Consider the following 26,443-nt stretch of genomic DNA (forward strand, 5'->3'; position numbering starts at 1 on the left):
CTGATGAAATATTTAGAGGAAATACTTTGCTCAAGATTTAGCCAAATGGCCTGTTTTACATAAACCTCCTGTAGTTGTTGTGTTGTGTTAATTGTACAGTTTATCAGTTTTTTTGTACTGGTATTGTTACGCACTGAATATAATATACTATTTTTCCTTATCCTCTGTGAGGGTCCACGGACAGAGGGCTGTCATATGCTGTGAAGCCCCCTGAGGCAAAGTGTGATTTGTGATACTGGGCATTATAAATAAAACTGAATTAAATTGAAATTGAATATAAAGTATCCACAAAATATATCACTTAGTGTTTGTTTACTCAATGACAAAAAGGAGTTCCTTACGGAAAAAGATTGGGAACCACTGGTGTAAAGCCAGGCACACCATGTAAATGCAATGAACCCAGTTCAATTCCAACTGTGGACATTTGTTGCATGTCATTTTCCTTGTTTTCTCACCAATCTTACTTTATGCCTCTACTGTATTAAAATGTCAAGTAAAGACAAAATGCCTGAAACAAGTTATAACACAAAAGCTTGACAATCTCAAGTTCAGCATTAAACCTGACACTTAGGTATCATGCGCAATAATGACTCCTAAATATGCCTGATGCCTAAATGTGAAACAGCAGCCCTGGTCGGTTTTTGGCCTACTGCATCTATGAACCCACTTTTGTGCTTGAAGTCCTAAAAACTTCTGTAAACAAAATTAGTGGTGGTCTGGATACATGAGATCACACAAGTAAATGCATTTCAGGACAACCATACACCACCAAACCCCCTCCCTCCTCCCATCCCAGTCTTACCTGTCTGCCAAGTGCTGCCCCTTGAATGTCTTCCTGCTGTTGCTGGGCGATGGTGACACCCAGAACAAGGGTGTGGACCCCACAGGACACAGCAGTGATGAGCACGATGGGCGTCAGTCTCAAAGGCAAAGTCAGGAAAAAGGAGAAGCTGAAGAAAGCCTGCCAGCCAACCGTGTCGCTAGCCTGGTGGAAGCGAGCATAGTTCAGACCCAGGTAGCAGAATATCTGAGCTGCTATTAGCACCCACAAGGCGTAAGGCACCACCCGTCTCGAGACGCGGTCTGGCAGCAGCCCGAAACGGCACAGCAGGTAGAGGATAATATCTGCTGCCAATCCCACTGATGCCACTAAAACAGAAGCCAGCTTGTCACTGGTGTAGACCACCGCACACATGACAATGATGTAGCTGTCAAAGAGGGCTGCGAACACGACCAGCACCAGCAGGGTTTCATGTCTCTGCCGTCTGAAGTAGGTCTGGTAGAGATTCTCCAAAGACTCGGGTGCAAAGGTGAGGCGCATGAACCGCGGCAGGCAGAGGCAGCATCCCGAGCTCCGAACTGTGACCTCATGTGTTCGCCCAACCGCCTGCCCAGGGTCAGAGGGCAGTGTCACTGAGCAGTCCGCCGAATACTCCGCTGAGTACTCTGGCTCGGAAAAGGCTCGGTTGCGAGGCATGGTGACCACTCAGAGCTTCTGCTCCCTGCCTCCTCTTTTAACTAAAAACTGGAATGCTGTTTGTTGTCCTACAGGAGTAGACTAGATGCTGAGATAACCATCAGGTATACTGTATACATCATCTGCTTGTTTCTCCTCTGCTGAGTAGCCACCCTTTTCCCCTGAGAGCCCACATTATGTGGCATGAATAACAGCAGTGTCGATTGTCAGGACCTGCACACTGGACAGACGTCCTCTTACATAGCTGCGCCCATGGTCACTCCATCCAGTGCTGTCATTTGACTCAGTCAGTCCTGTGTCACATGCACAGATCGATGGAAGCCTACTCTTTATCAGCAACGTGATCCAAAGAATGTGCGCCTCTCATTTCCTCATTCAGCTTTACGCATGTGACTGTTTCACCTCTGCAGCTGTGCACCACGTCACAGTTGTTGAATCCATTAACACTGGATCAGATAAGTCGATATTTGCATGATTCCCTCTGTCTCCATTGTTCCTCTGGATTGGACAGCTTTTTTCATTTTGGCCTTCCATAGTCCCTCCTCACATGGCCTGAATTAAGAGGGACACATGAGGAAGGAATTCACCATCTCTCAACACACATTTGTTTTGCATTCAACAAATCATGATGATCAGGGTTAAGTAGTCCCTACATCCATCACCTGTCAGCTACTGGCCGCTGTCTCCTCTGCGGAGACAAAGTCACGCCAACATCCATGTCAAAATTTACCTGTTTACTTAAGTTTCTCTACTCCCGGCAGGTGACAGAATCAAGGAAATATAATCTGAACGTTTTAAGTTTGTCTGTCATATGTAGGCGATGTTGAATCCAAAACATGACTCCTGAAATTGTCAGATTTTGGCGTCAGGGTCTCTGCATCCAGGGAGCAGGCTCTGTGCTTTAGGCCTACCTAGCTACATGTTGCGCTCAGTCAAATCCACAGCTTGTGAAAACATATTGAGAACATTGAGGCTGCCCAAAGACATGCACACTATCACGATAAGCACAGAATGGAAATTATCTGAGCGCGCTCAGCTGACACACAAAGACCGATATCACTGACTTAGTCATCGTATAAACCTGTTTACATAGCTGCTTTAGCTTCTCTGAGCTCAAGGAACGAGTATTTGACTTATTTATCTGACTTTAATTTTCACTTCGGCTCTTTCATGTCCAGTTACAAATTCTGGCGTGTCTTTTTCATTCACCTGCTCTGCAGTAATATTCTGTCCCCATTTTAACAGATGCTGTGAAAATCATGTATATTATTTCCACCGATGCATCTGCTTACCGTGTGTAAAACCAGAGCTGGTCACCTCTGAGTGCTGACGTTATTCCCTTCAGACAGCTGTGGGAACCCTCAACCTCAACCGAACTCACATATTAAAACCTCAGCCTGGAGGAGAGGACCCAGTAGGCTCACGGAAAGTCGTCTCGACTGGTACATTAACCTCCCGCTTATGTCTTGGGTGTTTTCTGCAAAAGAAACAGCTTCGGCACATGCACGCAAGCTGTACGCATTAAAATACGTTTCCGGTGTTTTTCAAAATAAAACCTTTCTTTGCTTTCCGACGCTAAAGTTAGCTTTGCCCCGGTTCCCTCGTCAAAAAGCGTACGGGATTGTGCCACTGGATTTTGGATTATTGCTGAAAATGAGCTTTGTGCCGAAAAAAGGTTTATGATACGTATACGTTTTGTTCAGCAAGATCATTCACAAATGAACACCGCTGTATGATTTCTAAAGCCAAATGAAGTCGCCAGGGGAAAAAGCATTAGGCTATAGGAACTACACTATTTCAAATGACCTAACGCTGTGTTTGCTGTGACAATGTTCTGTGGTCTAATGTAGCCACTTGGGAGCAACCTCTTTTTTAAGACACATAAAAGCTTCAAAATTCATAGTTGGGTATTTACTGATATACTTTATGTCACAGGACAAAACGTGCAAGACTCTTCAGTTTGTGTTAACCACAAGCACAGACAAACATTTACAATCACAAAGCACCTTATAACAGTATCAAAGCCCCATTTATTATGTGATGAAATTATAATTTGATACTTTTATAGGGTTCTTTAAGGTGCTTTTTTTCTATTGGTATTGTATGACAAGACAAATATGGCTTCCATTTGTATGCCTCAGTTTGCCATTCAGTACTTCAAAAAAAAAAACACTACAACTCCCAGGAGGTGAAGCTTCTACCGCCAGGGTAGTGCACAGGTGTGTTGCATAGTGCCAATGATTAGACTGAGATTGGTTACTTTTATCAGCTTGTCCATTGTTGCCTCATGTGTGCTCTGATGAAGGTCTAATACAGCAAAAACTCAACAATAAAGGTAAACACTGCATAGATGTAAGTATGTGGAAATATTTTCTACCAGTTTGGACTTACTGATGTTTCTTGCACCTTGTCAAAACCAAGCTGGGTGGAGCAGTGATTGTTCTGCATGACAGGTAAAGGCTGACGACAAAATCCTGGGGTTGAAAAAGTCTCAGTTTTTCACTCATCATGCATGCTGGTTAGTTTGTGCTAACGCTTTACCTTTGGTTAAATTTTAGATCAGATAAATATGATAAAATGATATTGATGAAATATCACTATTTGGTGATGGGGTTTTTTTCTGATGGAAGCATTTGTCACACAAGATATGTCCAAGGACCGAAAATTAAAATACAATCCAAGGTTAATTTCTGTTTTTGCAGTTTCTGGCTATGAGAAGTGTTGTAATTTTGGTGATTGTAAAGCCAAAAAGCCAAAAAACATAATGCCCTCTCAGATGTTTTACAAAAAAATTAATATTTAGAGAACTGTTGCTTTACCATAGGCCCTTGAAGCCCAAAATCCCAAACTCCAATTGAGCTTCAGCTGACTGCTTGACAGAATTTCATATCTTATAAAAATCACCTTTTTTTGGAATACTTGTTTTTTCATTTTTCAAGTAATGGAAAACACGTAAACATGACACAAAAACGCAAAAATGCTTATTACTAAATGTACTAAATGTACCCCCATATAAAATCATTACTAACAAATAGATTTTGATGTTCATGAGTGCAACTATCATGCTTTTATTTTGAAGGTAAATATCAAAAATCTTCTGTATTGACTCCAGTGTTTTTCTTCCTAACTTGACTGCCACCTCTACATGTCCACATTTTCTCCCCCAGTATACCCGCCCCCTTAAATCATCACCGCCTCCTCCCCTCCATCCCGCTGGAGATCAGGACCAGAATAAGAAACGTTTTGTGAACTCGCTGCTTAGTCAACAGTGACTCTGAGTAGAAAAGTTCATCTTTATAATACCTGCATAATATTTGACCATGTGTAAAGAATGACAATAGTCAAGTGCTAAAGCCACTGGTGGTAATGACTGAGGGAGCTCCACTGTCAGGTGAGGTGCTGATGCCTTGCTCATGGACACCAAAAGTAATCAAACAAAACAAACAAAAGTAACGACCAAATTTGTTTTGGGAGGAATATGCTTTATCTGTAAAAACTCTACATTTACAGATGTGAGATAGCTACTTAACAGAGGGCAAATAATTGAATCTCATTTCAACTTGTAAGAAATAAAAATTAATTGATACAATCACATGTAAGCAACAGTGAAATTAAGCCAAATCGGTGGCAAAGGTGGGAAAAAAAAGTCAGGTTTGATTGGACAAAGTAACCACCTCCTGAGGCCTGTACTACGAAGCAGGATTTGAAGATAGCGGGGTAACTTCAGGGTTAACTCATGGTTTTCAGTACTATGAAGCTGGTTCTCTTTTTAGTGGGATAAATCACTGTGGCAACTTATGCTGAACAGCTAACTTGCTCCGGAGCAGGTTAACTTCAGGGTATTGGATCACAGGCTGTCAACACCCTGACCTCTGACCAATCAGATTACTGAAGAAAAAGTATCCATGAACAAAAGTCCAGAGTGAAAGGTAGAAAAGAGGAGCCTACATGCTGTTATACATTCTGGACCAAATGTCCTCCACTAGATGTGAGAAATTCGCAACCTTCTTTTCTGACAAAATTACCTCCTTAAGAGCGACTATTGTCATAAATGCTGACAACAGCATTAATTGGCCCAGCAAAAATCTCTAAAGCCTATCGAAATTCACTACTATCTCTGATCTGGAACTTTATAAGCTCGTGAGTGAGAGTAAGACTTCAACGTGCTGTCTTGATCAGTCCCCTCCATACTTTTTAAGAATTGTTTTAACTGTATGCTTCACTCTGTCGGTAAGATTATTAACATGTCCCTTGAAACCGGTTGTTTCCCAGAATCTTTCAAAATTGCAGCTATAAAACCTCTGCTGAAAAAAACAAACCTAGATGCTAATGTTTTAAATAGGTACAGGCCTATATCAAATCTCCCATTCTTAAAGGCGCTGTATGTAAGAATGTGGCCAAAACGGTTACTGCACTCAAATTCAAAATACTGCCGCGAGTCGTGTCCGCCCCCCCTCCCCTACAGATTTGAGGTTGCTGGACAGCGGCACGCTGGAGACTGATTTGTTTCCCCACGGGTGGCTGCCGTGGCAGGGCTGCGTCGCCGCGTCCTTGATCTTCGGTTTTCCAGCGGACCGTTCGAGCAAGTCCGGCTTCTCTGCTGCTTACGCTGCTGCCGGGATACAGCTGAGGAGAAGCCGGCTGCTAATGCTATGTACCGGGACACTGCTAATGCTGCTTGCCGTGCTGCTGTAGCTCAGGCGTAACTGTAACTGATGCTGAGACTCTACTGACTGCGTGACTGGTAGATGGCGGTGGGTGGCGCAACAGGCCAAAACACAAATTCAAAACATAAACATGATTTGTGGACTGTAAAAATGTTTTTTAAATGCGAATATTCTGGCCATACTATTCGGTGAGATCAGTATGTTATATGAACATTATTCCTTAGTCTCTGTGATATATTAGGATGATTTTACGACTATTTGCTTTAGATTTCTTACATATAGCTCCTTTAAGTAAGATACTAGAAAGAGTTGTCTTTAACCAAATTATCTATTTCCTGAACAAAAATAATATTTTCGAAAAGTTTCAGTCAGGGTTCAGGGCAAATCACAGTACTGAGAGAGCCCTAACCAAAGTTGTCAGTGATCTCAGAACTAGCACTGATGCTAACAAGGTCTCCATTCTAGTCTTATTAGACATAAATGCTGCCTTTGACACCATAGACCACAATATTCTTATTGACCAACTTGAGAACTGGGCTGACCTCTCTGGGTGTGTTTTAAATTGGTTCCGCTCATATATAATGGGAAGAAAGTTTTTTGTTACTATGGGAGATCATGTATTAGGGATACATGAATTACCGTTTGGTGTTGCTCAGGGTAGCTGCCTTGGTCCTCTGCTTTTTTCACTGTACATGCTTCCATTAGGTGACGTCATCAGAGAACATAACCTCAATTTCCACAGCTATGCAGATGACACACAACTATATATTTCACTAGACCAAAGTGATGACCAATCCATCTGTCATCTAACATCTGGATTGGCTGCAGTAGACAAGTGGATGCAAACCAATTTCCTTAAATTAAATGGTGACAAAACCGAAATCTTATTAGTTGGTCCCCAAGCAAAACGAGAGATAATTCTTTCCAAATTTGGCAGTTTGGCTGTGCAGGTTAAATCTGAAGTCACGAGCCTGGGTGTTATCCTTGACTCAGACCTAAATTTTAAATCTCACATAAAGAAGGTGACCAAAACAACTTTTTTCCACTTACGAAATATTTCGAAGGTGCGACCATTCCTATCCCAACAAGATGCCGAAAAACTGGTACATGCATTCATTTCAAGCAGACTTGACTACTGTAATGCTCACTTCACCGGTCTTCTAAAGCAATCCATTGACAAATTACATTATATTCAGAACTCTGCTGCCAGGCTGTTAACTAGAACAAGAAAGAGAGAGCATATCACCCCAGTTTTAGCTAACCTCCACTGGCTTCCAGTATCTTTTAGGATTGATTTTAAAGTGCTTTTACTTGTTTTTAAGGCTCTTAATGGGTTGGGACCAGCCTACATTACTAATTCTTTGTCGTTTTATAATCCTTCACGGCCTCTTAGATTCTCTGCTGCCGGCTTTTTAAATACAAACTACTCTAATAAGAAAATTGGCAGCTCAGCCTTTTTTAACTATGCACCAAAATTATGGAACTCACTACCCAAGGATATGAGAGATACAAGCTCTGTGAACATTTTCAAACAACAATTGAAAGCTAATTTATTCAACATTGCTTTCAACTGACTGTCACTATTCCCTGGTGTTTATCCCCATCCTTCACATTTTTTATCTGCTTCCATGCATTCCGCTGTTTTACTTTTATCTTTTACATATTATATTGTTCTTGGTTTCATTGTGCAGGATTTGCACCTGTTTGTTTTTTTTAATTGTATTTATTTTGTTGTAAAGCACTTTGAGCTACACCTCCCTGTATGAAAGGTGCTATATAAATAAAGTTTATTAGTATTATTATTATTATTATTATTATTATTATTATAGGTCAGTAGAATCATTTCATTGTTCCAGGGCTCTATTTCCACTGGTTTTAAAACAGAGCTTCTAACAAATGGAGAGATCGTTTACAACACTAAACATATGATTCAGTCGGACCCGCGACCGCTGCAGTGAGGCATCGCCTCTGTACATGGGGCACCAGCACTATCCCCTACGCTACCGACGCCCCCACATAAGTTGGTTATAACTGGTTTAAAAGTGTTCATAAGTGATACCAGGAGGTGACTGAGACAACCCGAAGCCTGTTGATGTGGGTTTGTGTACGGACCGCCTTGGCTAGGTTTTTGATACAACTGGAAACTTCCTTGGATTCTGGAAACTGGAACCGGAATTTCTCCCTGAGGAGGGGGATGGCGAGCCACTGGGAAATCTGATTGCTTCATTCAGCAGAGAGGGAACTCATCCATTCCTTCTTCCTTGCACAAGTTCACCAGTGTGGTAGGATTTGACATGACACGATCCTGATGTTGACTTATCTTCATCTTCAACCTGAGTCTGAGGCTGGGGAGAGTACCACAGCTGTGGAAGACATCCTGCGTGGTCCCAAGACTCCGCACCCCAAGGACTTCAGACCGGTGGCATTAACATCACACCTCATGAAGACTCGCCTGGTCCTGTCTCGTCTCTGCCCTGCAGTAGGCCCTTCAATGGACCCGCTGCAGTTTGCCTACCAGCCTGGCATTGGGGTGGACGACGCCGTCATCTTCCTCCTGCATAGAGCTCTTTCTCACCTGGAGAAGCCCGGAAGCTCTGTGAGAATCATGCTCTTTGATTTCTCCAGCGCTTTCAACACCATACAGCCTGCACTTCTAAGGGACAAACTGGAGCACGTAGGGGTGGCTAATCACCTCACATTGGATCCTGGACTACCTCACGGACCGGCCGCAGTATGTCAGGACCAAGGATTGTGTATTGGACTTGGTTGTCTGCAGTACGGGGGCCCCGCAGGGGACGGTGCTGGCACAGTTCCTCTTCACCCTCTACACTGCAGATTTTTCATACCACACCCCCACCTGTCATCTGCAGTGGCGGTTCTAGACCAGTTTCAATGGGGGGGCCAAGCTAGGGCCAGTCCTTTTGATACAGGGGCACATACAAGTAGGATCAAATATCTAAGTCTGAACAATAAGATATATATGTATGTATGTGTATATATATATATATATATATATATATATATATATATCTCAGTGTTTCCCACAGGATTTTTGGAGACTACATCCAACCCTGTAGGGGGGTCTGGGGGCATGCTCCCCTGGGAAAAAATTTTGTATCTATTTGATTTAAAGGCATCAAACTGGTGAATTCTGAGAGCTAAGTTATGATGGCAGAATATGCCTAGGTTTCAACATATTTGTGCTTTTTATGTGTGAAAAATGTTCTATTTTTACTGATAAAAACACTAGTGGTATGTTATGGTGAAGTGTTACATTTAAAATACGGCTAAGGATTAGTGGTTAAACATTTCATTAATCAAAAGGAAAATGACTAACATACTGATGGAAGGCTCTCTCACTCACAAACACTTTACAGATAAGCAAAACAATACAAAATACGTAATACGAAAAGAAAACAAAAGGTAAGACTTAAATTAAATACGCACCAACAGACACAAATTACTGCTTTCCTCCCTCCCTCACAATTTGCAAGTATGGCACCCTGAATCAGAGCATTTAATTTTACGCGGCTCCGAAAAGAAGATTTCAAAAGCCCTCTGGTAGTTGAATGCCTCTGGGACAGGCCCATTTATGGCAACCCACTTGATCCATGGTGTGCGCGATCCGGCCGAGGCGCGGGTGCCGGAGCTAATAGCGGCCATTCAAGTCAATGTAAGCTGTTCCACTAGCCACGGCCTAGAAGCGGCTCGGGACTCCGCTCTGCTAAAAACACGCGCCGGGTCTATTTCTGATGGATGCCGCGCGATGGCACGTCAATTTGCACAGACCAGATGAGTCAAACAGGAAGTCAAGTGCAGAAAAGACGAGAGTATCCGGTCAATTTTCACAATAAAACGCCCGTGAAAACTCCGGATCGTATTTCACATGGCTACATAAACATGATGTGACATGTAATTACCATGAGCCGGCTGCATCCGCCTCCCTCAATACTGAACCAATTTTAAAACGAGTTGTAGCCTACCTATGAATCATACGCACACATACACATGGGGAAATAGGGCCCAGGTTGAAAAATACCGAAGTCATCCTTTAAAGGATCCATACAAAATTGTACAACTTGACTGAAAGAACCTAAACCTAACTCTGAATTGAAACTGAACTTTTTTTTGCATTTTGATATTCCATTTGATTTGAAATGTTGCTGCTGATGGTCTCATAAAAGGGGACTAATGTATTTTCTATTCATAGAGATGCTAAGTTGTAACTTTATTTTTATATATGTATATATATATATATATATATATATATATATATATATATATATATATATATATATATATATATATATATATATATATATATATATATATATATATATATATATATACATATACAGTACAGGCCAAAAGTTTGGACACACCTTCTCATTCAATGCGTTTTCTTTATTTTCATGACTATTTACATTGTATATTCTCACTGAAGGCATCAAAACTATGAATGAACACATGTGGAGTTATGTACTTAACAAAAAAAGGTGAAATAACTGAAAACATGTTTTATATTCTAGTTTCTTCAAAATAGCCACCCTTTGCTCTGATTACTGCTTTGCACACTCTTGGCATTCTCTCGATGAGCTTCAAGAGGTAGTCACCTGAAATGGTTTTCCAACAGTCTTGAAGGAGTTCCCAGAGGTGTTTAGCACTTGTTGGCCCCTTTGCCTTCACTCTGCGGTCCAGCTCACCCCAAACCATCTCGATTGGGTTCAGGTCCGGTGACTGCGGAGGCCAGGTCATCTGCCGCAGCACTCCATCACTCTCCTTCTTGGTCAAATAGCCCTTACACAGCCTGGAGGTGTGTTTGGGGTCATTGTCCTGTTGAAAAATAAATGATGGTCCAACTAAACGCAAACTGGATGGGATGGCATGTCGCTGCAGGATGCTGTGGTAGCCATGCTGGTTCAGTGTGCCTTCAATTTTGAATAAATCCCCAACAGTGTCACCAGCAAAACACCCCCACACCATCACACCTCCTCCTCCATGCTTCACAGTGGGAACCAGGCATGTGGAATCCATCCGTTCACCTTTTCTGTGTCTCACAAAGACACGGCGGTTGGAACCAAAGATCTCAAATTTGGACTCATCAGACCAAAGCACAGATTTCCACTGGTCTAATGTCCATTCCTTGTGTTTCTTGGCCCAAACAAATCTCTTCTGCTTGTTGCCTCTCCTTAGCAGTGGTTTCCTAGCAGCTATTTGACCATGAAGGCCTGATTGGCGCAGTCTCCTCTTAACAGTTGTTCTAGAGATGGGTCTGCTGCTAGAACTCTGTGTGGCATTCATCTGGTCTCTGATCTGAGCTGCTGTTAACTTGCGATTTCTGAGGCTGGTGACTGGGATGAACTTATCCTCAGAAGCAGAGGTGACTCTTGGTCTTCCTTTCCTGGGTCGGTCCTCATGTGTGCCAGTTTCGTTGTAGCGCTTGATGGTTTTTGCGACTCCACTTGGGGACACATTTAAAGTTTTTGCAATTTTCCGGACTGACTGACCTTCATTTCTTAAAGTAATGATGGCCACTCGTTTTTCTTTAGTTAGTTGATTGGTTCTTGCCATAATATGAATTTTAACAGTTGTCCCATAGGGCTGTCGGCTGTGTATTAACCTGACTTCTGCACAACACAACTGATGGTCCCAACCCCATTGATAAAGCAAGAAATTCCACTAATTAACCCTGATAAGGCACACCTGTGAAGTGGAAACCATTTCAGGTGACTACCTCTTGAAGCTCATGGAGAGAATGCCAAGAGTGTGCAAAGCAGTAATCAGAGCAAAGGGTGGCTATTTTGAAGAAACTAGAATATAAAACATGTTTTCAGTTATTTCACCTTTTTTTGTTAAGTACATAACTCCACATGTGTTCATTCATAGTTTTGATGCCTTCAGTGAGAATCTACAATGTAAATAGTCATGAAAATAAAGAAAACGCATTGAATGAGAAGGTGTGTCCAAACTTTTGGCCTGTACTGTGTATATATATATAAAAAAAAAAATTTTTTCAATGTTTTGAATATAAGGTTTGATATAACTATACCTGGGTCTGTGGTTCTCCTTCCTGACTATTAGACAGCACAGCATTTACCTCCACGAATCTACACACTGGTCCACTACTCAGCTAACGAAGTCAAAGCTTACTTTTGGTCCTCAACCATTAGCAGGTTAGCAGGGTACGGTTACATTTATGTGTATGTTAAAGAATAAAATATAACAATTACAATGTGCACTGTAAAATACAGCAATTAAGCGTTGCCTTAAATGGCTACACATAAGTTGTTCGATGAATACTGAATCATGTTTCCAACTTGTTTTGTAAATGCACACCTAATACATATCAATACTCAAGTCTCCCTCCCCTTACAATAATCCTGTTAATTATCATAGGAGGGAAAGGAAAAGGCTGCGGTCGGAAAGTCTATTGCTTAGGAAGGTTCCTAGCTGAGTGAAATGACCCGGAAGTATTTTAGTGGCCGCCATGATCAGAGCTGTTCGAATTCTCTAAACACTAAGGAAAGGAGGTTCAGTGCTTCCTTTCAGATCTCCCTTAGCATAGGATACATCTGACCTTCCTAAGTGATAGGAAAGGAGATAATTTAATCCCACAATGCTTTGCGGGAGCAATATTTAAAGCGACCGACTGTTCACGGAGACAAACGAATAAACCCCAAGAAGTAGGAGAAGAGGAAGAACGAAAGAAGCGGCGAAAGGAAAAGAAAAAGAACAACTGGCTCTCAACATGATTGAAAAGTCACGGAGATCACCATGTAAGTCACCGTTACATGAAGCTTTGCCCATCTCATGCCATAACTTGAAAATATGCATAACGTTATGTTGCAAACTCTCAACAATATGTTAAACCCATGCGAACTATAAACGTAACACTACTGTTGTAACATTACCCAATTCAAGTTAATATTGTGGTGTAAGATATGCTCAGTGTGCATTAATCATGTCACTATTTGAGCGTTGTTGAATCGCCAGCTTTTAACAATATCATTAATTAATTTTTCTTCAGTTACAGATGCTGACATTTCTGCGCTCATACGGGCACATGTGCGGCTGGAGCACCTCTTCAGCGGATCCTTATCCCACGAGTTGTGCCACATTTCCTTTGCTGCCTGGTTTATTACAGATGAGTGTTCTGGTGGTCCAAAATCCAATTCCAATTTTACTTTTTCCTGCTTTATTGCGTTTTTAGCCACAATGTCTGCTTCCTCATCTCCCTGTATGCCCACATGGGCTGGTACCCAGATGAACCCCACTTCACACCCCATTTTGTTAATTCTATACAATATTACACATTTCTGTTATTAAGTCAGGTCTGGACTTGGAACGTGCCTCTTTTATAGTCTGTATAGTTGCTGCTGAATCACTGCATATGGCTGTACAACTTGGTTTATTGTCCTCCACCCACTGAAGAGCCTTCAAAACTGCCATCATCTCTGCTGTGTATACTGCTGTGTGATCTGATATCCTATGGCCTTTTCTTACTTCTAACTGGGGGATTACTATGCCAATTGCCACCCTCCCACTTTCTGGTTCTTTTGACCCATCTGTATATATCTGTAAATGTGACCTCCATTTTTGCTGCAAGTGCTTTTGAATTTTATTAACGATGTTTTCATCCTTTTCTCTCTTCTTACTATTTAAAAATCTCATATCAGTCTCAGGTTCTGTAAAAAGCCATGGTGGAACAGTTGACCAGCAGACTGGGGGAGATACTTTCTTCTCCAGAATGCCTATTTTTTCTGCATTATCTTTTAGCTTGACTCCAAAATTAACTTTAGTTCTTCTTTTCCTCCCCCCACATTCCCAGTGTTGGTCTAACAGTGTTTTAGTTGGAAAAGACTCATCTTGCCCTTTTGTTTTCATCAAATATTTGAGCCCAAGCTTAACCCTACTTATTCCCAACGGCATTTCTCCCATTTCCACCAATAAAGCTGAAACTGGGGTAGTTCGAAATGCTCCGCTACATATTGTTAAGGCTTTTGCTTGCACAATATCCAGTGCTTTCAGTGTTGTGTGTGCTGCTGACCCATATACTATATACCCATAGTCTATACAAGATCGAATCATTGCTCTGTAGATCATCAGCAAGGTTTCTCTGTCAGCCCCCCAATCAGTTCCTGCCAGACATCTTAAAACATTTATTACTTTTTCAAATTCTCTATATGTGTTTTCCATGTCACTCTTTCATCCATCCGAGATACTTAAAGCTCTGAACCCTTTCTAGAGTATGACTACTTATCGTCAAACCTTTATTTGGCATTTTCTTTTTATACCCAGACACCATGAACTTTGTTTTGTCTATAGAGATTTTAAATCCCCATTTTTTAGTCCAATCAACCACTTTATCCAGGCTTTTTTGCATTTTATTGAAGATATGACTGAGATTCCTTCCTCGCTTCCAAATAGCTCCGTCATCTGCAAATAATGACAAACCTAGATCCTTGCTCGCTGTACTAAATATGCCATTGATTAAAATGTTTAAGAGTACAGGGCTGATCACACTTCCCTGGGGGGTGCCATTCTCCACTTCCACCTCTTCAGATAACACACTACCAGCTTTGACCTGTATTGTCCTGTTGCATAAAAAATCCTTAATCCAATTAAAAAGTCTTCCTCTTAGACCTACATCATGTAAAGTGATTAATAGTCCTTCTCTCCATAACATATCATATGCTTATTTGATGTCAATGAACACTGCTACAACTGCTTCTTTGTTTGCTATTGCTCTCTTTATATCTAAATCCAAGTTCATGACTGAGTCCATTGTTGAACGACCCTTCCTAAACCCATTCTGGTATGGCACAAAGTATTCTCTTTTCTCCAACATATACACTAATCTGTATGTTATCATACGCTCCATGATTTTACATGCTACTGATGTCAGAGCTATTGGTCGGTAAGAACTCGGATCACTTGGTTTTTTCCCTGGTTTCAAAATTGGGATTATTACTGCATGTTTCCACTCTTTGGGTAATTTGCTAGACCCCCCACACATTATTAATAAGTGCTAGCAATTCCTCTAAAACAAAAACTCCTGCATGTTTGAACAATTGATACTCTAGTCCATCTCTACCTGGGCTTGTGTCCTTACCTTGGTTTACAGCTCTTTTTAGCTCATCTAATGTAAAATAACTATTGATAGCATCTGAATTATCATTATTTTCCTGCAATTTATCAATTTGCCTTGTTATTGCTTCTTCCCTTGTTCTTTTATTTTCCTCGCTTACATTGTCTGAGCTATGAACTTTTTGAAATTGCTTTACTAACTTATCTGCTTTCTCTCTATTGGTTATAGCCTCCTCTCCATTATGACAAAGAACAGGTAGTCTGCCCTGCCTGCACACCCCAGACATTCTGTGAACTAAGTTCCAGATTTTCTTTGTAGAGGTCTCAGGCCCCAGCTTGCAGCAAAAATCCCTCCTGCTTTTTTTCTTAGCCTCTTTTATGACCCTTCTGGCTCTGGCTCTCAACTTCTTATATTCAATTGCATAGCTTTCTAATGGTTACCTTTTTAGTTTCTTGTATGCTTTATTCCTGGCATGAACAGCTTTGTTACACTCTTCATTCCACCAAGGGACCATAGAGGACCTTCTAGGGACCTTCTTCTTAGAGATCGTCTCTACTGCTACTGACCATATATATTTGGAGAATGATCTATTCCATTCCTCTATGCAATGTTCACTGTCTATCAAGCCTATTTCTTCATTTAATTTTTCCTGATATTTTATCCAATTTGCTTTTTTAAAGTTAAATCCCATTGCGAGGTTATCTGGTTCCTCAATCAAACACCTTCCAAATTTGCTTATAATTGATATGTGATCACTCGCCATTGCATACTGGTCCATTACTTCCCATCCACTTACTGCTGCTAATTCTGCTGATACCATTGTGATGTCTATTGCAGATGAAATGGATTGAGTTTCCCTAAACCATGTTGGTCGACCATCATTCAACACTTTCAGATTATTTTTATCCATAAACTCCTCTCATAATTCCATTCCTCTCATTTTTCTATCCTCCCCATAACTCATTATGAGCATTGAAATCCCCTACCCAGACCACTGGTGCGCTAATTTTGTCCATTATTTCCTGCAAATGCTTCCCTTCCAGATTATTATTTGGATTATATAGGTTCACAATAGTGATTTTTCCCCTACTGATCCATACCTCCATAATTACACATTCCAAATCTGTCGCAACTTCTTTCCTTCTATACTGTATTCCCATTTTAACAAAAGTAGCACAGCCCCCTCCTGTCCTGTTTTCTCTATCTTTCCTCTCACTGTTATATCCATTGATTTTAAAATCCAAGTTTGGTTTTAACCATGTCTCTTGAATACAGATGATTTCTGGCTTCTCCCTGAATTCCTCTAAACTTTTCTTAAATTCCTGCCCATTTGCTGTTAAACTCCTGGCATTCCATTGCAAGATGTAAAACATTATGAAAATGAAGTTAATCCTCATCATAATCCCCATCTCTGCTGTCCATTTCTTCTTCATCTGTTCCCAGCAGTAGTTCCTGTCCCTCATTTACAGTGTGCCCATCTTTGTTTTGTGAATAGGTAGCCTCCCTTACCTCTTTTGGATCTATGCCCTTAAATCCCAGCAACTGTTCTGCTGCAGTAGTAATTTCTCTTGCCACATCCGATTTTTTGTTTGCAATCATTTTTACCCTCCACATTGCTTCAACCATAAATGTCAATAGCATTTTTTTTATTAACCACAACCATGACATCATCACTGTTAAACATTTCTCCTCCTTTTATTTGCCTTTCATTGATAGATTCTGCTCTGACCTGCCCCACCTTGCTTGTGTCTTCCACCCTCCATACTACTTCTGCATAAGACACTTTGTTTTCCTTTCTTATTTTCTGCACCTTCTCAGCTTTTTGATAATGTGTACATCCCCTGTATGAAGCTGGGTGATTACCTCCACAGTTGCAACACTTAGCTGTTCCTTTGCATTCTTTCCCATCATGATCCCCACCGCACCATCTGCACCTTCTTCTCTCCCTGCACACAGCTGCAACATGCCCAAATTTTTGACATTTAAAACATCTCATTGGGGGCTTTTCATAGGTCTTTACAGAGTAGCTCATGTGTCCCAGCATCACCTTTTTGGGGAGCTCTTCATCTTTGAATTTCAAAAGTATAGGAGTAAATCCTCTATCATTTTTACCCATGCGCTTCACACCAGTAACATTTCCTCCTTTCAAACTCCTCAGCAGCTCTTCCTCTGACACATCATTTGATATATTGTATATTACCCCTTTAGTCTCAGAGACAGAGTGTGGTTTGAACACTTCAACTCTTTTACCCAGGATGTTTTTTATTTTAAGCGCCTTTTCTTGCTGAGCCTCTGTTTTGCAAATAATAGAAATCATTCCATTATTCAGGACAGTAGCATGAATCACATCACCAATGTTTTCCTTCAACTCTTTTGTCAGTTTCAGAGGGCTGACAGAGGAGAACCCAGAGCCACCCTTGACTTTTATCAGGACTTTAAATCTCACTTTCTTGTCAAACTCAGCCCTCCTTACTTTAGCTTGCGTGTTATCCATATCACTATCCTGTGAAGTATCACCCCTAGCTGTACGATCTCTTTTGGATCTATTTCTGTTCAGTCTTCCATATTTTCCCACTCACACCCCCAAAGCTTCTGTCCTGAGTGGACATGAACTGTCCCTGCTTGTGGGAATGGAAGCCTCAACTTCTCCCTTGTATTTGGGGACTTGCAGATCAGTGAGAAGCAGAGCTAGAATACCGTCATACCGGGCCAATAGGCCGTTGGCCGATATCCCGCACTCAACTCCCCACTCAATCCACCAGTACCCCAACACACAATCCGAAATCCAAAGTCCAAAAATGATTGTCAACTAGTCAGCCTCTCCACCTCTAATCCGTTAACAGCACAGTTTCAACTCACACTCCCGTCTACCAACGTTGCTTCCATTCGAATCCACCATACAGCCACACCTCCTCCTTCCGCCCGACTCTCTTCATACTGCCAAGAGCGGCATAATGTAGGGGCCTGTCTACCTGGGCTCAGCTGATCGAGCCATCCCACTGGTCTGGAGGTGAGCAAGCCATCAGCTGACTGTCTTATAAAAAAAATATATTTAGAAAATATACAGGATCGCCACACCTTATACATTGGAAAGAGGAGGCAACAGTGAACAACATAGATGAAAAACCTGGCCATTGTTGTTGTTTTGATTCCTCTGATCTTTTATTACCAATTCCGATTTTGTAAAAAAAAACGTGATCGGCGCCGATGATCAGATCGGGACATCCCTATAAAAAACACAAGAATTTTCACCAGATGACTTAAACTAAGAAAATTAAAAAATAGTGGCAGGGCTTTTACTCACCACAACTGCAGAGGCTACCAGCTTCATTTGAAACAGACTACATTATAGACGGTCTATTATTTATTAATCCCTCTGTATCTTTATATTTTTACTTTTCATCCGCTCCCGTTGCCTTGATAAAGTTAATGCATCACGCTGTCATTTCAAACTCAACACTTCCTGAATTTGTTTCAAATTAAAAGCCCCTTATAACCTCGGCTGAGAGAATCCCTCCATTTTCTCAATAGGCTTTTATTGTGAAACATTTGTAGGAACTTGCTGTGGAGGATTCAGTGATTTGTATGTTTGCATACGGTACTTCAAATGCAGCTCCTGCCATCTGGTGGTGCTTTTTAGGTGTCTACAACAACATTTCCGCTGGCACATGAACAGACACAGTGACTGAAATAATAGTAATGATTATAAAAATAGGACAAGAATAACCTGATGACATCACACATGTCGTGGAAGATGACCAGGGATAATTGGTGTGTACCATTGTGTAGTGTGTCATGTCTGTCGGCCAAGTCATGGCATGATTTTATGAGTCCACAATCGTGTAACGTGACATAGTGACTTTCAGAACGGGCAGAAAAGTCATATAGTGTGTACCAGGCATAAATCTTACCATTTCTCCCTCTTGCATGTCGCTCATTTTCAGTGTGTGACTGCAGCGTGTGCATGAGAGGGGGAGGGGATGCAGAGTGCTCAGAGAGAAAGAGAGGCAAGCGGAGCGGAGCAAAGAGCTCTCTTCAGAGCTGCTTTTCTGAAGCAAAACAAAAGTTTATATGTTATAAAAAAAGAGAAAACATGGCATGTCCGGTGATGTGACTATCGCACATGCGCACATCGCGATGGTGATGTTCAAACGATATATCGTGCAGCCCTTGTCTACACTCTCTCTAGCTGAGAACGCCTTGACAGGTGGAAGATTCCTATTGGTTGATTACCACTGACCTCTCTGCCTCTCATTTCATCTGTTTGACTCCCTGACGAAGGCTGGATGGCGAAACGTGTTGGACTCTTTTAAATTGGCTATGACCATGCCAATTCAATGCAGGCATTTTAATTGTTTAAAATGAGTAACTTGGAGCTTTCTTGTTTTTCTAATTTTATACCTTTCCCATCCAAAAAGCACCTCAAACAAAGTGTTCGTCCAAGCTGCTCTGATGAACTTGGAGTAGAAAATACCATACGCGTAATGTATAACAAAATAATCTTATTTATAAATCTTACAGTTCCCCTACTACTAAATGTTACTCAAAACTCCATTATAGCCTTTCTCATGAAGACAATAATTTTATCAATTTTATCATGTTTCAGAGATGCACTGGGACTTTCAGCAAGAATTCAGCCTGGACAGGTCATAAGGCAAACTGTGGCAGCCTGACATTTCTTACTTTTAGTGTTGTTGTTTCAGACATTTTAATTTGTTTTTCAGATAGTAATATCTGATGCCGAGAATCTGGATCCACCTGAAACAAATCCAGGCAAGACCTCTTCTTGCTACAGGTAAGTTAAAAAAACATGATAGTGACTCAAATAATTTAAATTTAATTCACTGATTACATGGGGAAGAAATTTGTGTTTGTCAGATGTTTTCACATGGAAATGGTAATTTCCCAACAGTAAATACACAGACGTGTATGCACCAGGGGTCCGTTTCAGAAAGGAGGTTCAGCAAACTCTGAGCCTAACCCTGAACTCTGAGTTGAGTAACTCTGAGATGGGAAACTCTGGGTTACGGGTTTCAGAACAGGTGATTTCAATCGGTTCAGTCAACACAGAGTGTGTTCACTCTGAGTTAAGCGCGTGCACCACGACTTTAAATGGAGCCCCGATACCACGATTCACTATGGCAACAAGCTACAAGAAAAGGTCTGCATTTTTTTACTCCCCTGGAGTTGGATATTTTAATCCGCTCATACAGCGAATTTGAAGCTGTTTTCAGGAAGAGGAGTAGCACGACTGCAGCAGCGAAGGAACGGGAGTCGGCGTGGGAGAAAATTGCTGCTCGAGTCAATGCGTAGCCTAAGTTTAAATTTATTTTATACATTCATGCAATCACAATAATGTTAGGCTACAGATGCAAACAGGTGGAATGGTGTTAAAGCTAAAATTTAGTTCACTTAGATGCAATCCCATCTCATTATTTTTCAAATGAAAATGGTCTAAAAACAAGTTACTTTTAGGTGTGATTTGTTTTGACTAGAAATGAGACATTTTGACTAGAAATAAGACACATATTCTTGGTATGATTTTGAGTTTTTGCCGTGTGATGCATTTTGAGACCGTCAATCTGCACATGCTGTGAATGGACTCCATATTCACATAGTCTCCTTAATTTTATGAAGGAGCAATGATGGGAATGTGGGTTCCATCAATGCACCCTATCACACCGGGAAATCCTAAAAGAAATTAAAATGACTAATCCCAGTCTGAGGTTGCAGCACCATGTCATTAACTGAATATGATTTATAATCATAAATTTTAACTGATTTCTACCTCATTCACCTGCAATCCTGTGGAACTCCTCCTTGATGACCCTCACAGGTTAATCATTTGGCTTGTGTTGTTTCATTCTAATGAAGTTCATGAGTTGAGGCCACATATAGGCCCATCTGGGTCTCTTGCCTCTTCTCAGCACCTTTACTTTTACTTTTACCAGTGTTATATTTTTTTTCTTTCATGTATTTTTTACTGGATTGTCAAAATGGTGTGAAATCCTTAAATAAATAAAATAAATAAGGGAGTTCTACCTCATTCACCTGCAATCCTGTGGAACTCCTCCTTGATGACCCTCACAGGTTTATGTCCAGGGAACACAACAAAAGAGTTTAACAGACATTTCAGAGCTAGGGACACTTTTCTCACGGCTCTGCAGACAGTGGCCTTACTGATATTTTCTGCATCTCCGATATTATACAGAAAACTCCCGTTTGCAAAAAAACGAAGAGTAACACAAAGAATCTGGGTAGATGAAAGTGCACGTCCATGGTTGGTGACGTTAGTTATGTCACGACGGATAAGGTTACGGATATAAATGATGGACTGTGATGTGAAACGGTACCGTTCAAAAAGAAAATGTTCTGGAAATGATAATACGTCAATTCTGGGCCTGTGAATAAATCTCCTGACGAATGCGTAACTCCCTCCTCAGTAACACTGCTTCTTCGTCCACAGGGTCCTCCAAGAACGGACATGCCATGGTCGAAGTAGATTTAGAACTACAACACACTTTACGATCCGACTTTACCTTGAGGACAGATGATCAAACTCGCTGAAACCTGCGCAACACTAAACAAATGAATGAATGAATCACACTGCGTGTGTGGCATAAGAGGGAGGAGACAGCTAGAAACTCGAGGTTCATTGAAGAAAACCTGCTCCCGACCAGGTTAGGTTCACAGAGTCAGTTGCGGTAACACTTAACAATAAGGTACACAAAATTAGAGTAGTTACAGAAGAACTAATGAGGAACTAATGAGTAGTTACTGAGGAACTAAGCTACACAAAATTAGAGTAGTTACTGGGGAACTAATGAGGAATGAATGAGGAACTAATGAGGAACGAACGAGTAGTTACTGAGGAACTAAGCCACACAAAATAATGAGTACTGAATCATTACCAACTCATTTTGATGTCTCACTTTACTTTAGGGTACACAAAAAGAGTAACTAATGAGTAGGTAATGATTACTGAATCATTACCTACTCATTTTGATGTCTTACTTTACTTTAGGGTACACAAAAAGAATAACTAATGAGTAGGTAATGATTACTGAATCATTACCTACTCATTTTGATGTCTTACTTTACTTTAGGGTACACAAAAAGAATAACTAATGAGTAGGTAATGATTACTGAATCATTACCTACTCATTTTGATGTCTTACTTTACTTTAGGGTACACAAAAAGAATAACTAATGAGTAGGTAATGATTACTGAATCATTACCTACTCATTTTGATGTCTCACTTTACTTTAGGGTACACAAAAAGAGTAACTAATGAGTAGGTAATGATCCAGTATTCATTACCAACTCATTTTGATGTCTCACTTTACTTTAGGGTACACAAAAAGAATAACTAATGAGTAGGTAATGATTACTGAATCATTACCTACTCATTTTGATGTCTCACTTTACTTTAGGGTACACAAAAAGAATAACTAATGAGTAGGTAATGATTACTGAATCATTACCTACTCATTTTGATGTCTTACTTTACTTTAGGGTACACAAAAAGGGTAGGTAATGATTAAGTAATAGTTAGTTCATCATTAGTTCCTCAGTAACTACTGAAATTTGATCAGGAGTTACTGAAGAACTGACCATTAACTAATAGTTAGTTCCTCATTCATTCCAAATTTGTTTCATAGTAACTACTTTAAATTTTGTGCACCTCAAACAACTGTGCTGTGAACAATGGTGTGATCAGTATACAGTACTTTACACACAGCCCCCATGATAAATTCTTTAAGCTTAGCCTACCTAAAATGTGACAACTATCATATTTATTTCTAAGGCATCATCGTACAGAATAACATGGATGGTCATATTAATGTGTATGTGGTCTGAAAATAATGAATAAAACCCTTCTCAAGAATCCTGCTGTCTGATTATTTTTGTTAAGGAACTAATTGTAAAGATGATGATGAAGTAATGAAAGACTACTCATTATGTGTAACTTTACTTTAGGACATAAAAAGGTTTACTCAATAACCTGTTCATTAGTTATGATTCTGCACTGATGAAGTAACTAGTTCACTAATTATTAAGTCGTGATTAACCCCTCTATGAAATTTGATCATGAGTTAATGAAGAACTGACCATTAACTAATAGTTAGTTCCTCATTAGTTCCTCATTCGTTCCTCAGTAACTACTCCTCTGAAATTTGATCATGAGTTACTGAGGAACTGACCATTAACTAATAGTTAGTTCCTCATTAGTTCCTCATTCGTTCCTCAGTAACTACTCTAATTTTGTGTACCTTTTGTTCCTCAGTAACTACTCATTAGTTCCTCATTAGTTCCTCAGTAACTACTCTAATTTTGTGTACCTTATTGTAAAGTGTTACCTCAGTTGCCATAGTAACTGACACCGAGCTTCAGTTACCTCTCTTTCTGAAACGGGCTGGAGTTACTCCGCTTTCTCTGGTTTAAGTTACCTCCCTTTCTGAAACGGAAAACCCAGAGTTTCCCTCATTTCAGGGTTAACAGACTCAGAGTTTTCACTAAACCTGCTTTGTGAAATGGACCCCAGGTGTTGAGTAACTGGTTGCAATCAATGCGAAGAATTTCTAAGACACAGCAGTGTAAAATGACAGCTTTTGACTGTGGCATTCCAGTTTTTTTACTGTGCAATATTTCTGGTATTTAAGTCATTTTTGTAAAAGTAGCAAATTGTGCACTGTCTGGAATATCCACTAATAAGGTCACTTTTTGTCATTACAGGGAAGAGATGAACATTACATTACCTGACACTGTAGCAAACCTGTCACTTCCTATTGATCACAAAAGAGTCAGCAGGTTCAACATCTCAAGGGCTAATGTTTGGGATGGAGCAGTCAGAGGTTTCAAGCGTACAACATACTCTGAAACCTGTGATATGCTGGTTAGATTTACTGATGATGCTGGTGTTTTTGAAGAGGAAATTGACACAGGTGGTCCAAGACAAGAGTTTTTAACTCTGCTCATGAAACAACTGAAAGACCGGCCCATTTTTGATGGACCAGAAGGACATCGGTTCTTGGTCTACAATGCAAATGGTATGCATAGGGTTAGATGTGTACTAAACTAATGCTTGGTTAATAATCATTAACTATATTTATCACATGACATATGTTTTTTTCCCTCAATATCTTATAGTATATAATGCATTGTTGTTTTAATTTTGCAATATGAATTAATTCACAGCTGTTAGGGAGGATGAAAACCACCCGGCAGGAAAGACGATTCCAGTGTCAGTTGTACATGGAGGTCCACGACACCATTTCCTGTCAGAAGATCTTGTACATTATCTTGGGGGTCAGCCTTCATTCAAATCAACAGTTAATTTAATAACTGATGAAGAAACAGGGGAAGCTTTGCAAGAGGTGAGAATGGCATAAGACTACAGTGTGGTAGGGCAGATTTTTACATAGTTCCTGCAGTGTTTTGAGACAATATTTACTTCTTGTATCACATACACAAAATTGGCTTCATGTATTAGTTTGGGATAGAGTAAGATTACACCTTGCTATGTATGTCACTGAATAAAAAATAGGCAAGGATATACAGTATATGCAGTTAATGACTGGGGTGTTTATGCCCCTTTTTATATCTTTCAGATTGACAATGCTGCTTCATTGGATGCTCTGCAAGAATGTATCATGAGACACAGCACAGACAGCAGGTTGTCTGAGACATGTGGCTGCTGTGGAAGAAAAGAAAGAAATCGTGGCAGACTACCTCAGATGGTATATTATTAACCGCAACTCATCTGTAATTGACAGGTTAAGATATATTTGTAATGTAGACATATTTGTAATGATGTAATTTTCTTCTTTTTTATGTATTTAGGTAAGAATTTTTAGTTTGAAATGCCTCATGGTCCCCGTCTTTGGTTTATGCAAGCATGTATATCTGTTATCAGTTCGTCACTGTGACAAAATCTGTGCCTTAGTGTGTTACAACTGATACGTGATGTCTGTCTCTCCATTCTCTGTCTTGTGCCGATCTATAAGTGCCCATGCCACCCTGCCCTCTGTCATTCCTGTCTGTTCCTGTGTGTAATTCTTGCAGTTTGTGATAATTACCATGTCATGTGCAAAGCAGGAAATTGGGTTCTTTAAATCAGTAATGTTCAACACACAACCATTTTTTCCACACATGTACATTTGTTTAGGTGGATTGTAATTATGGGGAAGAGAATATTTAATAGTTTTCTTTAGATAATTTAAATGCAATTGGCACTACACAGCAGTGAAACGGTGTTTGTGTTCACTCTGTAGATTCAAAGATGGTCTTTCAGCCCTTCAGTTTTTGACTGCACTACAGCAACATCCTACTTTGCTGGCCCCTGTCCTGAGCCACTCTGAAAAGCGACTCACTGCTTTTGAACTTGAGAGACTCTTCAAACCTGACCTCAGTCCTTCAGGGAGTAACAGGAGACTACAAGAAACTCAAACCTTGGCCTACTGGGCAGACTATCTCCTTGACTGTGAAGGTTTGTAAGGTTTCTTTTGTAACTAGTTGAGAAACCACATTACCATGGTGTATCTGAACATTTTTCTTTGCAGAAAGCCAGGCTGCTGTGTCTGTGGAGGATGTTTTGATGTTTGCAACTGGGCTGACCTCACTTCCCCCGTCTGGCTTGGAACCACTGCCACAAATAGAGTACCTGAATGACTCCCCATTCCCAATGGTAAATACATGTTCGAACTCACTGAAATTACCACTCTTAGGTTCATACAGTGTGTTTCAGGCACAAATGGACTTTGGAATTCAAAATAGTCCAGGATTTGGCTGTTTCTAAGCCATATGACTGGATGACCCCTAGAGCTCAGACTCTGAAAAAGTTGTTTGTTCTCTGTTGTTAAAGGTGCGCTTAAAGGTGCAGTTGCTGTTGTTAAAGGAGTGTTTATAATGTAAATGAGCATGTTTTTTCTCACCAGTAGCATTTTGACTATTTTGTTTTAGATCCATGATTCTCGAACTGTGGTCTCTTTGTGAATCACTGTTTTAGATAAAATTAGAAAAAGTAAAAAAAGAAAAGTATTTCAAGAGGTCTTGTTTTCTATACTACTAAAATGTAATAAATACATTACTTTGCTATATTTTGGATTAATTTATTTATTTCCCACTTATAAACAATGAAGCTGTGGGTGACACATTCAGACACTTTGTGTTCAGACAGACAGCAATGTTCCACCACTACAAAAAAAAAC

The 26,443-nt window shown here is 40.4% G+C and overlaps 1 protein-coding gene and 2 pseudogenes across 6 annotated transcripts in view; 2 read left to right on the top strand and 1 right to left on the bottom strand.

Annotated features, from left to right (window-relative positions):
• The window catches only part of adcy3a (adenylate cyclase 3a), a 158,915-nt gene extending 155,897 nt beyond the window's left edge, over window positions 1-3,018 (bottom strand). For 2 of the 6 annotated variants that reach the window (XM_033638945.2, XM_033638946.2), the window contains exons 1-2: window positions 2,770-3,017; window positions 803-2,029 (exon numbers count right to left, since the gene is read on the bottom strand). In XM_033638945.2, coding sequence (XP_033494836.2) covers window positions 803-1,477 — 675 coding nt within the window. In that variant the 5' untranslated portion in view covers window positions 1,478-2,029; window positions 2,770-3,017. Of the gene's footprint in view, window positions 1-802; window positions 2,030-2,769 lie in introns of all 6 variants that reach the window. The other 4 variants (XM_078172046.1, XM_078172045.1, XM_078172047.1 and 1 more) reach the window with 3 other exon arrangements.
• A 5,441-nt stretch (window positions 3,019-8,459) lies between these two features.
• On the top strand, window positions 8,460-21,799 carry LOC144464441 (uncharacterized; annotated as a pseudogene).
• A 2,177-nt stretch (window positions 21,800-23,976) lies between these two features.
• On the top strand, window positions 23,977-26,031 carry LOC144464442 (G2/M phase-specific E3 ubiquitin-protein ligase-like; annotated as a pseudogene).
• The last annotated feature ends 412 nt before the right edge of the window (window positions 26,032-26,443 follow it).

This window comes from Epinephelus lanceolatus, chromosome 10, assembly GCF_041903045.1.
Source record: "Epinephelus lanceolatus isolate andai-2023 chromosome 10, ASM4190304v1, whole genome shotgun sequence".
Classification (NCBI taxonomy): Eukaryota; Metazoa; Chordata; class Actinopteri; order Perciformes; family Serranidae; genus Epinephelus; species Epinephelus lanceolatus.